This window comes from Manacus candei, unplaced genomic scaffold (assembly GCF_025592945.1).
Source record: "Manacus candei isolate 608988 ecotype Guabito, Panama unplaced genomic scaffold, ASM2559294v1 h1tg000005l, whole genome shotgun sequence".
Classification (NCBI taxonomy): Eukaryota; Metazoa; Chordata; class Aves; order Passeriformes; family Pipridae; genus Manacus; species Manacus candei.
In genome coordinates, this window is record NW_026138053.1 from 13402639 (window position 1) to 13416601 (window position 13963).

Below are 13963 nucleotides of genomic sequence, written 5' to 3' on the forward strand. Positions count from 1 at the left end.
AAGTCACTCTAAAATCTAAACATCTCCTCCTCCCTCCATCACTTAAGTAGAGACAGCTACTGCCTCTATATAAAATAAATCATAAATTAGGCCATTAGCTATGCTTTTAAGAATACTGAGAAGTACTCTATCTGTGTTCACAGTAATATAGCTTATAGGACTTTCCCAAAAAGCTTCATCACTGGTAGCCAGCAGAAAACTGAAGTCCCAAAGAACAAGAGAGACGAAAAATGAAGATGAAAAAGCAAATGTGGATATAAACAAAAACTGAGGAAAGGGAAAACAAACCAAGCTAGGAATGAAGGTAATGAAAACGGTCAGGTTAGCAGCCCAGTGAGATGCGGCTAAGTACCGTCCCCAGATGGGAACCTGGGCCTGAGGGCAAAGAAACGAGTTTGGGATCTTGGAAGAACACTCACATTCTGGGTCAGGGTCTTTTGTAATTTATTATCACTCAGAGTCAGCTGCAGTCAGAATACACTGGGATTAGTAGTGGAAGTTATTTCAGTGAGAAAAGAATGTTTTAAAATGATGGATGTAGTAAAGAAGGGAATTTCTGAAGTCAGTGAATGGCAACCCCTACATGAGCAGAACCTGGAAAATCAGATTTCGGTACCAAATTTGTGACTGAGTCCATACATGGGAAAAGCTGCTCATGTTACTCCATGACTGTACCAAGTGTCTATGGATTTATATGCAGCACTTAAAAAGCATCAGTAAATGTACTCCAGATGGCAAAGAGAATGAGTACAGTTGACTTTCAACACAAGAAATTGGATTTAAAGTCTCCTTTCCCTGTCACTGCCTATTTCTTTAACAGTTTGGGGTTACAACTTAATCCTTGGCTGTTCAGCTAAGGATATTATTTGCCCTAACCTCCTCTGTGCCAGGAACCCAAGCACACCCCTGAAGATTTGGAGGCACAGCAAATGAAGCCATCAGCTAGATTTCAGGGACTACAAAACAAGTGTCAACCTCAGGCTTATACTGTCTTCTCCTGTTTGCAGTTTCTCTTTTAACCTATGGGGTTTTTGTTTGTTTGTTTGTTTTTAAAAGATTTCCCCCCCCTGCTTCTTTATCTAAATAAGGCTGTTTTCTTTCTCCTACTTTCACAGGATTGTTTTTTTCAGGGAGGAGAAAGATAAAAGTATTATTTCTTGTCAGCAAGACTTGTACCTGGGTGACACAGAATTCCTTATTTGGTTAAAACACAGGTTAATGGCGTTAGCTTGCATTCTGCTCTATCAGTCTCTTCTCTTCTGAAGCCGTTTCAAAGAGCACAATGGGATTCAGAGCTTCAGAATTTGTTGCTACAGCAGTGAGGATGGATTTGGATGAGTTTCACAGAGAGCTACAAACATGATTCACAGCTGCTGCTGACTTAAAAGTACATAATCAAATGTTTACATGGGAAGTTTCCAGTTTCCAATAAACAGGTTTTTAAAAAATGGTTGTTTATGTTTAGGAACACTTACCAGGAATATCATGTAAGCATGTTTCATGTTGCAGGTCTCTAACACAAAAGCAGAAGGGTTACCATCATCACTTGTTACGTTAACCTCAGATCTTACAAGTTAAAAATACTTTTATTTAAAAGTATAGAATAGAAAGCCCAACAACGTTGCAATTTATACATGTGTAGTACAAGCACCTTGGAAGCTGTGAGAAGGCTCCAAGGCTCCCTTCCTTCCCTCACTGAACAGTAAGAGTTGTAATTTTGGGGTTTCTGGGCTTACAGTTACCAAGGATACTATTTGCTTGGGTTTTAACTGTAGTGAGAAGAGCTTGTGGAGCCTGCATAAGAAAGGTCTTTCAGAGCTTTTATAATAAACTTTGCCTCCACCTAAGGAAAAGCATCCCCACAGGAATACATTTACTCCAATTTTTATTTCCAGCCAAAATAACACCATGTCAGTCTTCAGGTGACCTGTGCAAACCACCATCACAGCCAGTGACACACCGCTCAAACCCCTCCACCTCCCATTCCAGCACACTGGGGCCACCTGCACACGAGCTCAGGCACCCGGGACCGTGTCCTTGAAGGGCAAGCGCTGCCACCAGGCACCAGCTACTTGGACCACCAGGTTTTTCTACTTAATGCACTTGAGTATTACTAAGCAGTTTTATAAAAAGGCTGTTAGCTGACTTATGTTCAAAGCTTAATAGGGGAACAGGGCTCTAAAATTAGAGAGCTTTCTTTTGTTTTGCTTTTCAAATACAAGTTTATCAGCCTGTAGTAGAACTAGAAATGAGAACGAGCAGTGCCAGAGTTCAAAACATGGAAGGGATCCCCACTCCAGCCCTTATTTAAAACAAACACACCCCAACAGTCCTTTATGCTATATTTGATCAACTATATTTTTTGCTTAGTGTGTGTGAATGGCTGTGGTATGGCTATGAATCCTTTCACACTGCAGGAGACCAGGAACTTGCAGAGTGCCAGGCAGATTGGTTTTTTCAGTGTACTCTGTGCCCAGGTACATGTGGAAGACACTGCACACCTAATGGTGCAGGGGAAAACTGCTTCTAACTGAGAAAGAAGGCACCAGTGAAACCAGACTGAAGAGAGAGAGAAGTGGGCAGATGTGCATGGATGAGAGCCACTGTTACTTGTGACTCACCTTCAGCTTTGGGCCCCTTTCTCTGGTGATGTTCCCTCAGCCACCAATTCTCATTCTTGGTCTCCAATACTGAAATGTAAATACCCCCATTTTACCTCACCTCCGAATTTTCAGAAGACTACAGCCAGCAAAACTGCCCTTCTTGCCTCGCCATGTAACTGTTCTGGTTGGGGCAGAATTCCCTGCAGAATGAAGTGACACATGCCATGCAGCTCACCTCCGAACACTGGGAAAAACACCAAGAAGCCTGCAGTGTTAAAAAGGAACATTTTATTGCAAGAGATTACAAATCTGGCACTATGGCCAAATGTTTCCATTACATCACAATTGCTACCCATGTATCAGGCAACAGCACCTACAAAGCATGGTGGATTGAAATATCTGAAATCATAATGCAGTCAGTTTTTTTAAATAAGTACCACCCTAAAAAGATTTTTTTAAAACAAAGTCAAAACTATATAAACCAATTTTTTAAATATGAAACTGGTGTTTAAGTATCCAGGCATTTAACTACTGTGATAAAAAGTGGAAAAGTCTGTTAACCATAGCATTCAACTAAACAGGCTTTGTTCACAGCCCTTAACCATTAAGTTAAAAGCCAGTACACGTTATTTGCTGTTAATGTTTCCTCATTTGTTCAGCCCAATTTATCTTCTGTAGGTTTTCAGAATCAGGTAGATTTAATGCATAACCCCTCTTTAAAGCACTGCAGGGAACCCAGAACCATAACCAGCTCAGAAAAAACACCACAGTCAAAAAAGCTTTGCAGGAACACATCTTCCCATCTCAGGCCTGTGACGCTGACCTTTGGAACTTTGGGTGCTCTTCTCTGAGCCCCAGTTCATAACTCGTGTTCCTCCTGTGATCTACTTACCTCAACGACCTTGCTGATTTCCCTGAGCATGGCTGAAAAGGCAGGACTTTGCGCAGGCACACAGCTCAAACACAAACCGTGTGGCCCAGGACCTGCACCCGACTGTTACAGTGCCCATCTCTGGCACGCCCGGCCCTCGCTCTCCCTCACCCACAGCTCCCGGCGCCTATCACTGCTCAGTGCTTCCTCTCCATCAAGGAGTCAGCAGCTCATTTCCTGACACTGCTGGCTGGGTAAGGCGTGCCCTCAGGAAGCAGAAGTTGGATCTGTGGGCAGAGCTGGAGCGCCTCAGCTCACGGGAACAGTGCACCTCACACAGGTCATCCAACCCACGTGCGGCAGGACACGGCAAACAGCAGTAAATGCCCAGGGGTCTCTGTAAGCCAACACGTGTTGTCTGCTTGCCTCCACTTTCCATGCACAGAGCCTGAACACACTACCACGGGCACTTTAAAATCATCTTTCCAACCTTCTGCAGAAACATCTTTTCAAGGAATGCAACAGAGTTTTAATTTTTGAATATAATTTGGAAATATCACTGCGATTAGGGAATATAGGCAATCATTTTACAAAAAGTGTATGGGGTGGTCTTCTGTAATTTCCAAGGCTTCTCTAACCATTCTGAAAATTCTTTTGTAATTTTCCTGAGGTTACTACTTAAGAGACCTTTACCAGAAACTAGGATAACTTCAGAAACAAGTAAGACTGTGATAAAGAACCAAAATCAACCAAACAAAAATCACTGCACCACTGCAGCCTCTACCCCAAAGCAATCTAAGTCAACCTGAACAGACTAACACTTGTGTTTCTATGTGCAACTCTGGAAGTCCAGCTCTTTAGCACAGACTGCCACAGAGACTCTCAAGCCACAGAACATGAGTTTGGTATCACAAAGCAACTGATTTAATTTACCCTCTTCCAACACATTATTTAGAATTTCTGTAAGTCCAGAAAGGGGCATTTATATTTCCTTGAAGGTAGTGACAGAAGATCTGTATTTCCAAACAACAGAAACCAAGAAAATTAATAGGCTCACTTGAGGACTAGAGGCTAAAGACAGCTAAAGGATACTCTGATTTTTTATTTTAAAAGTTAATTTAGTTTGTATCAACCATATATGCAATTAATTCAATAATCAGAAGAGTTCTAGAACTTCTGCATATATTTCAAACTATATTGCAAGGATCTGATTTAAGTCAGGCATACAGCTCCAGTGCACTCACTCAGCCTGTCAGTGAAAACTCTGCTCCTCATCAATATAATCTCATTTTGGAAACTTACCAGCCCTAGAGCTCCCTGCTCTTCACACAACCTTACATTTTAGCGTTACACAAAGCAGCTCACTATTGGGGTTTAATGAATTAAATAGAATGAACTAGGGTTTTATTATTATTATTAACCTAGTAAGAGTTTTTTGCTAACGCAAAATTCCACATGGTATGGCTTCACCTTACAAGCATTCTTAACAATACTAGATAAATATCATTTGCACTTCATTGATTTGCTCATTTGTTAAACAGCCACAAAATATGGTGCTCTCACAAGCACTTTTTTGGTGAGAAGGGTAAACAAGCACTCTATTAAAGCATTATAAACATTCAAGGTGATTTGATCACTTCCCTCTATTTGCTTCAACACATTGCTTTAAATCTTCCATTTTCACAGCGTATAAAAAAATCCCACAAGCATCCACAAATTTAGAAATTTGTTAGTCTGCATACACATAATTTGTCTGCAATATACTTCAACATCCCAGTTATCTTTTCTAAAATCTCTAAAGTATTTTTTCCTCCGGCCTTTAAATGTAACAATGTAGATTTTCCAGTTATAAGAGAATAAATTCTGACAAGAAAGCTAAACTTAGCTATAGCAATTTGTACAGTTAAACACCTGATAGCACTAATTTAATGACAGCCTTGAAGAGTTAGGATGGCCATATCTGAGGACTCCATCCTGTAGAGCTGTGCATTTGCAGCCCATCTATTTTATCAGAACATTAACAAGCCTCATGTGTTAACTCTAAACTCCGTGCACCCAGGAAGACAGACATTTATTCATATTTTCCACCAATCAAATGTAATGCGTCTGTGAACAATTCAGTTTATTGCAAGTAAATGTACTTTTACTTAAGATCATGTGAAGATTCTAATCTCAAGCAAGACAAATCAATTTCACAAACTTAATTCACACAATGCAAATAAATGCTTCACATTATAGACATTTAGATTTTCTTTAAACCTTTTTATTTAGAGATTTTTCTGGTAAGGAGATATACCATAGGAAAGCAATTTCACTGGCAGTGAGGTATGTATATACTCTACCAAAATACTCCTCTTGCTTTAACTGCTTTTAACTTTATTTACATATAAAGAAAATATCAATGCATATCCTTGGCTTAACTACAGTATGTTACCCTATATGAGTAAAATGAAATGTTACTTGCATACAAAATTGATTTGTAGAGGAATCTAATTTGATTTAAACAAAAATCATGTTTTGAAGACAGTTTAAATGAACAAACACAATTCATCATGACCAAGACACCTGCACCATATTTCCATCCTCACAGCACATTTATTTCAATAATTCTGTAAGTAGGTCCTTAGCATGAGCATAGTGTTACAGTTTTCATACATATAATCACATCCAAAACAAGCTCTAAAATTTAAGTTGTAAACATTCTCTTCATATGTAGAAACAATTCAATCTGTGTTCGAATTTTCTAAAATGATCAATCTTTTAAACAGAATTATAAATGAAAAGTCTACTCTAACTGTGTAGTGAGCAATGCTTATTAGTACATTTCTACAGTGTTAAATAAAATAGTAGAGGCAAACTTCTGTAAGCAAGTCAGACTTTAAGTAAATCATCATAAAAGTAACAAACTTGTTAACAAAAAGATGCTTTGTAATAAAGAAAGTTGGATTGAATCTACTATGATACAAAAACATAAGGGTAAATACCATCTTTGTTGACAAGTAGGAGGTAGCATGGATGCACCACTTTATTGTCAGTGAGAAATGCAACTGAAGTAAAGAATATTTCCTTACCACAAATTTCCAGTATTATGTACATATTTCTCTTAGAAATTTGTTTAAACAAGTTTCCCTCCACTTTTTAGTACAAAAAGCCTCATGTGATTTAAAAAAAACACTTACACACCTAGATAGAATAGTACTAATTGCCCTATTGGAACGAAACAGTCTCTTGAACTATGAAGTACATGGTATTTAATGCCCTAAGTTGAGTAAATTGTATTAGCAGTTCTTGGTATTATACAAAACACTACATACATACAAACAAAATATAATAGTATCTTATTTTACTATGTAATTCTTTTTGGAATAAACAGAGCCTTGATTTGGGTAACACTGAAGAGAACGTGGTTTCTTTGTTTTATTAAAATCTGTCTTTTAAGTACCCATGTGCAACAATTTAAAAATGGCTGCCATACATATAATGGTCTTGTATTGATAGTGAACACAGTAACTGACAAAAACATAATAAACCTTAAAAACACATCTTCCACCCTATATAAAATATAAAGACTACTTACTGTAACTGTTAAGTATTCAATTTATTTTGATGTTACTGTAATCCTCCTCTATTTTTCTGTCTTTAGCATTTATAAACATAATTTAGTGTAGTAATTTATTTTAAAAAATGATGAAGTATTTCAAATTTACACCCAATTAAAATTTAAAATGTTTCCTTGTTCTATGATGCTGCTTCTGCCATCAGTAAAGAAAATGAAGTTTCAGTAATTGAAGCAGGCTTTTTAAGTAGTGATGTGACTTCAACCATGCCAGCTCCAGTCCGTGGAAGATTTGCGTTGACAATGTGTCGCTGCAAGTGCTTTATCCAGTCTTCTTGAACAGACAGAGGTCCTCGAAAGACTAGACCACAAAACCTATGCAAATATTAAAATTAATCCATCAAGATATATCTAGCTGTACTGAAAAATTATAAAAGACAGACAATAAGTGAAATGTCTTAATTTTCTTGAAGTTTATTTCTATATATTTTAGCTGAAAAACTTAGTAATTGAGTTCATTAGTAGTAACTGTGAGCACAAACCCCTGCAGTTTATACAACTCACACTCTCACATTTTTAACACTAGCAATAACAATCTGTTCTTATGTAAGGTTTCTTTTGAAGGACAGAATATTACTTAGACATGACCAGTAAGATTTTAGCTAGAGAAGCAAGTGGCAATCACCCAAGTATGACAGAATCAAATCCTCTTGTCCAAATTAACAAAAATAGGCAATTGCTTACCCTCCATATTATTCAGTTTAATCACAAACATTTATGAGATACAATCCTATATCTTTTTATGACTAAAATTAGTAAGCTCTTAATAATGTGTTCTTTCAATGAAAATAACACTATATACCTGCATCTGAGTATGTAAACTTCATCAGCACTATGAGGTAACGGCAGCATTTTCTTCTTGCTTCCAGATCTTGACCTTGACTTCTTTTGCTTACAGTCTAAAGCTAAGAAGAGAAATTTCCATATGTGAAAGTAATACTTCAATAAGTGTTAACCAAACAGAGATATTCAGTAAGTATTCCCTATAGCAGTAGTGAAAAGACATCTACCTCCTTGTTATTCTACATTTAATTATAATATAAATCTAAAACAATTACAGTGTATGCTAAGAAACATACTGACAAAACACATGAAGCTATTTTTTTTAGTTTAGCATGGTGCTTGTTCTTTGAAAGACTAGATAACTGACATTCAGCATTAAACTGCTGTTTTAGTATCAGGAAGCACCTACAAACCTATTGCAGAATTATACAGAAGCAAAGCACCATTGGAAATTCCCTTTCATGAATAAAATGCTGTCAAAATCTCGAACTTGTTTTGTAGTTCAAGTACCATCATAAGACCACTCACGTTCAACCAAGTTACAACTTCATAAAGTTGTAGCTTTCAGCTACTACAATCACGAATTTCTAGTTTGAATAGAACACCTATTTCAACATAAAGCAAAAATCTGTCCTTTTGTTCTAAGAATTTCAAATGAAGCTTCCCCCTTGCTCCTGTCTGAATTCCAGTGCAGCTTACAAAAAGTATGTATTAGTCTGTGGCAGTGGGAGTTCTTATTAGGACAATCAACAGAGATGGCAAGGTCACTTTTTAAATTCAGTCTAAGCATTTGAAACTATGTATGAAAATAACGTGTGAGAACAGGAAATGCATAGCAAATGTGTTCAGTTAGCTTTGAGGTCTGTACCTCCTATAAACAGATGTAATGGGAATCTGTAACAAAATCTGGCCATTCTAAGAAGCAGCCGAAGTGGGGGATGAGTAGATTAAACTGAGTTAATATTGTTATGATGAAAACAGCTGATAAAGCTCAAGAAGTTTGTGACTGCTTGAACTGAGAAGTATATCTAGCTACACTCTTCCAAAACAAGACACCAACAATAAAACTATAACACAAATACCTTTTGTAAACAACCAGTTACACCACTTCATCAAAAACTCCACAAAAACTGGAAAGACAGCACCAGGTGGTATTCTTGATACCAAGAAGGTATAATGCTACACTACTGAAGCATCTTAACAGTAAAATTAAAAAAAAATTGTTACACTTGTCTAAAGTTTTAGCTCCTATAATATAAAATAGAAGAATTAACCTCTTAGTATTCTGAAGCATAAGGCGAGGCAAAACACAATTTAAAGAACACAGGTCTTGACTGCATCCTTCATTTTTCTCATTTCCTCCAAAGGAACACCTCTCAAGCTTTTACCCTGTAGCCCAAGCTTTTAACTTGGTATATACCAGACATTTCCCAGTTCCATCCCCAGATTTAAAGATTCCTACAGTATCTAAAATTTTAGAATGGATTTCTGAGATTTGAAGGTATCAGATAACCAATAAAATAAATTGAAAGCAGATACCAAACTAAAGAGACTTCCTTCAGACCAAAATCAGGAAAACGAGGCTTAACAGCATTTTTTTTCTGACAGCAACAATGAAAGCAGTCTGGATATAAAGGCAGTAACCCAAGGTGGCAGGGGGGAGAGAAAGAAATGGCCAAGATAACTTCTGGAAAATTGTTAAGGATTTTTTAATACTTTATTCTCTCACCAAAAGCATATTCTTCATTTAATTAGGAAGAAAAAAGATATCATTCAGGCTGTAGGAACTAGCAAATAGTATAAATATTTTACATACCGCAACTTCAGTAACAACATCATCAGAAATGTAAGCAGATAAAATACTGGAACCCAGACACCCATGCTCTGAAGAGAACTATTTGTGTGAGGGGCGACTTATCTGAAGCAGTTATTACAGCAAAAGCTTTGCCTTTGATGATTTTGCAGAACATCATGGGAAGAAGGGAAACAGAAATCAGTATTATCCAAATGCAAACACGCCCATGAGTTGTATCTGAGGACAGTTAGCTGATATAAGTTGATATCAGTAAAATAAAAGAAGTAGTAGATAACAGACTACTAGCGAGGCCAATTGCACTTTAAACAAGAACTGCTTGATTTCCTTCATGTTGGCAAAGACATTCATTCCCATAAAGAAATTTGATTCTACTCACACACATCCCAGAGCATTTCTCTTTCTTTTTAGACCTGGATTAGTCTTCTGCAACAGAGTTCCTGAAACCTAATGGTTTTGTGTGTGTGCATAATCTACTAAGAAAAAATCCCCTCTGAACTACTGTGCAACCAAACAACAGCAACAATGACAGAAACTGCCATAATGTACCAGAAGAGGTAGTTTCTGCTTCCTTGAAAGGTACCTTTTCCATGAACATTGAGAAAACAAGAAAAACAAAAGAATGGGCATCTTCTCTGAGTCATTTATGATGGAGGCTCTAGATAGAGAAATTACAGAAGAAAGGGCAGAAAATATCACAGTAAATGACATCAAGAAAAAGGATTCAGATTACTCAATGCATTCTCAGAGCAACTTAGCTACATTTGAAAGTAGATTTGCCCGGGCAATAAGCTGTTACAACAGACAGAAAACACTAAGAATACTGAACCGGTGTTCTGTAAAAAATTTTTTGTTCCTTTTGTCTTTTGAGCTAGTGAACATATTCTATCACAGTTTAGGGAGCTCAAAGCAGCACAAGTACATTCTGAAGTTACTCCAGTGAAGTTGGAACGTGAGCAGAGAAAGAGTAACATCTGTGTAAAGCCAAGCGAAAGCTGTAATTCCAACAGCAGTTATCAGGCACGTGGACCAGTAATTATCACATTAGTTTCATTTTGTCTATCCAGAAAGCAACAAGTTTAAATGAAGTCACATGCACACACTTGAGTAGTCTTGATACGATGCAAGTCTTGATAGTAGTTGCACGCATCAAGTAAGTCACACAATTGCCTCATCCATTGCCTACCCATAACATAGCCTTGTTCTGACCAAAACTCAGCTACTGTACTTCCTATGTCTTTACTGTAACAAAGCATGAACTCCTCAGAAAGTATGTTTTTATCGCTTCCACGAAGACACCAAGGATAATTTAGCTCCGGTAAGCTGCATGGAAACTGCAGCAAATTGCCAGAAAGGCAGGAACTACCTTCCACTACTACTTTGTAGTTACAACAGTTTCCAAACTATCATCTTTCGTTCTCCATAAAGGCCTACTTCTTTTTGGAAGAAGCCTCCTTCCTTCAAGTTTGGCTACCCGGTGTTTCCCAGTTGCTATTCAAAAAACTTGTAAACAATGAGTCGCATCACTTCATCAAACCACTGATACAACATTACGGAGAAGCAACAAAAGACAATCAAACTCCTGGAAATGCTCAAGTTCAATTTCAGAGCACACTATTTAGAAAAATATGTGCTAGGTAAAACAGCTGCATATAAAAACGTTCTTTACCTCTGTGGCCACTTATCAAGAAACACTACAAGTAGTGAGAGATAGGAGGTTTAAATGAGCATGCCTAAGAGAACATGAATTAGGTAGGTGACAGTTGGAGGTCCTTCATGCTAAGACATTTGGTCTGTAGTTCAAAATTAAAATGCTCTGCTTCCTGATGTCCATCAACATGGAAAGTTTCTTATTTCAGGAAGACTAGACCTGAGTCTTTTAATCAGACTTTATGAATTTTGTCATAAGCTAACACAAGCTGAATAAATGCACACATGAATGGAGCTAATTAACCGTTTGAAAACTGCCAATTAAAAAGTAAAAAATAATGAATTATCTTTCTTGTACATTTAGTCACTAATCTTTCAAATTCAATCACTTGCTATCTATCCTCATCATTATTGCACAGTAAAGTGCATTATAAAAACCCTCCAGTAATGTGCTCCCTGAAGGATTTTATAGGATGTTGAAAATTAGCTCATTGTGATGGCTGATTGCCTGTAACTGTAACTGCACAGAATAAAGATATGCAAAGCCAGTGGACCTCAGATTTCTGCTGCAGCTGGATACGCTTCCACCACAAACTTCCCAAAGCAATATTTGAAATTATTTGGATGTGTAGTGGTCTTGTGAACTGCTACCTCAGTCACACTGTTGGCTTGAAGGCCAGACTTGTTGCTCTGTACTTTATTGTTCCCTCCTGAGTTTCTGAAGAAGCAGTCTCCATCTACAGAAGCAATAACCAAAGAATAAAGTGGTGATTCCCAGAAGATGACAGCCGGTATGAAGAGACTGAGTGTGTGAAAAGAGTCAACAAAGAGAAGATGTAAAAAGCCAGAGTGTAAGAGACTTGGGGAGAGTGGGGCAGGGGGAGGAAGAGGGGCCTAGAGAGAAGAAAAGAAAGGAAGCTGAACATACAACTATAACCAAGAAGAGTGAGATGCATTTTGAAGATTTTGTGTAGGTCAGTCCAACACTCTCAAGATAATCAGAAAAAGAAGCAAGTCTGCCACATGCTCTGAGAAACACCAATGTGTTGCTGCTATTCATCAAAATGTGTATTAAAAGGAAATTGGCATCTACTCAAGATGAGCAATTAAATAATTATGTTGTTTGAAGTTGGACTGAATAACAAAAAAAAGTTCCAGCCAGTCATCTGAAGATGATTACGCAAGCAATAATACAAAAGCAACTATTAAGTGAACCTAGACAGGTATTTGCTATACATTGGATCTATAATGCATACCTACAGGCACAAGTAAGATATAATAAAGACTAACCTCAAACAGCCAACAGCTTAGTAACTTTCACTTCTAGGATGTTTTTCTTGAGTCCATTCTCCGAAGCTACCATTATGTGTAACTATGTCTACTATACTGCTAAAACTGTCAAGTTGCATTTGAAAAAAAAAGAGTAAGATTTAACTAAATATAATCAAATTACTGACTCTGAAGAAGTAGGGCATCTGCTAGAAAAGCAATATGATAACAGTCAATATCAAAACCACGTGCAAACAAATCAAAAAACTGAGAAGACTAATATGTAAGCTACTGTAGCACTAGGAGAGGTCTCATTGGTGGCATACAGAGATTACTGTATTTCTCTTACTAAACAGTAATGCCTTGATAATTCCCCTAATAATTGTCAAATAAAAGAATTACAGCATTCATGTTTACACACGATTATTTAATTACAGGAAGATATTGAGAAAAATAATCAACCGCTATGGTTTCTTTTTGGTAGTTACGTTTACTTTAGAAGATCTAAGAAAGGTTCCATGAAAACAGAGGAAAGAACCTGTATAAACATATCCTCATTGTCTCCATACAACGGCTGAAGGCCATTGAAAATTCAGCTGTGGCTGAGGCCAAACTGAAGACATCTTGAAATTGCTCTCAACTGCAACCATTTTTTAATAATAAAACCTGAGATCTCCCCAAGAACAACACTCATAGCAAAGTTTAAAACTAGTGCGTTAAAATAATTGTCTTGCGTTATAAAGTGGAATTGCATTAAAATAATTGCATTTAAATAATTGTCTTGCGTTATAAAGTGGAATATCAAATAAAACCACTGTTTACAAGTATGTTTTCTAGTCTACAAGCCTTGCGTTGAGCTTGCTTGAATGAAAAGTCAGGGCGCAAAGTTTACAAACTTCGCAGAGTTACAGCAGTATAATGACTAAGTTAATATAAATATACATTGGTTGCATGTTACAGCTAGAACTCAACATTGACTCTTTAAGTCAATGGTTTCAGCAAAAGGCCTTTATCCATGGTACAGGCCATTTATCTGGCTTAGCTCCAGCTTCTGAGATCAAAAGATTTTCTTTTCAAAGTTTTGTTTCTAACCTTTTATCGAAGCTTTGTTTCTAACCTCATTTTTTTTCTAAACTAATTTTAAACCAAATTCTAGGTCCAATGATAAAAGACTTGAATTTTCTTTCAGTTCTTTTAAAAAATGTGCCAACTGTTCTGATGAGAAGGTAAATACTTCACTAGCAAAATACACTTCTTAAAGAAAACAAACAAAAATCCCTGAAAGCACCTTAACAAGCTTGCTTCACTCTTCCCATTTAGCAGAAGGGAAGCTGGGCAGGATTCAAACAGCTAGTCCA

General features: G+C 37.1%; 1 protein-coding gene across 10 annotated transcripts in view; it reads right to left on the minus strand.

Moving 5' to 3' along the window:
* Positions 1 to 5711: 5711 nt before the first annotated feature.
* Positions 5712 to 13963, minus strand: part of ZNF644 (zinc finger protein 644) — a 71264-nt gene continuing 63012 nt past the window's right edge. For all 10 annotated transcript variants that reach the window (XM_051802156.1, XM_051802126.1, XM_051802176.1 and 7 more), the window contains 2 exons: positions 7893 to 7995; positions 5712 to 7405 (listed from right to left, as the gene is read on the minus strand). In XM_051802156.1, the coding sequence (XP_051658116.1) occupies positions 7213 to 7405; positions 7893 to 7995 (296 nt within the window). In that variant the 3' untranslated portion in view covers positions 5712 to 7212. The remainder of the gene's footprint in view (positions 7406 to 7892; positions 7996 to 13963) is intronic.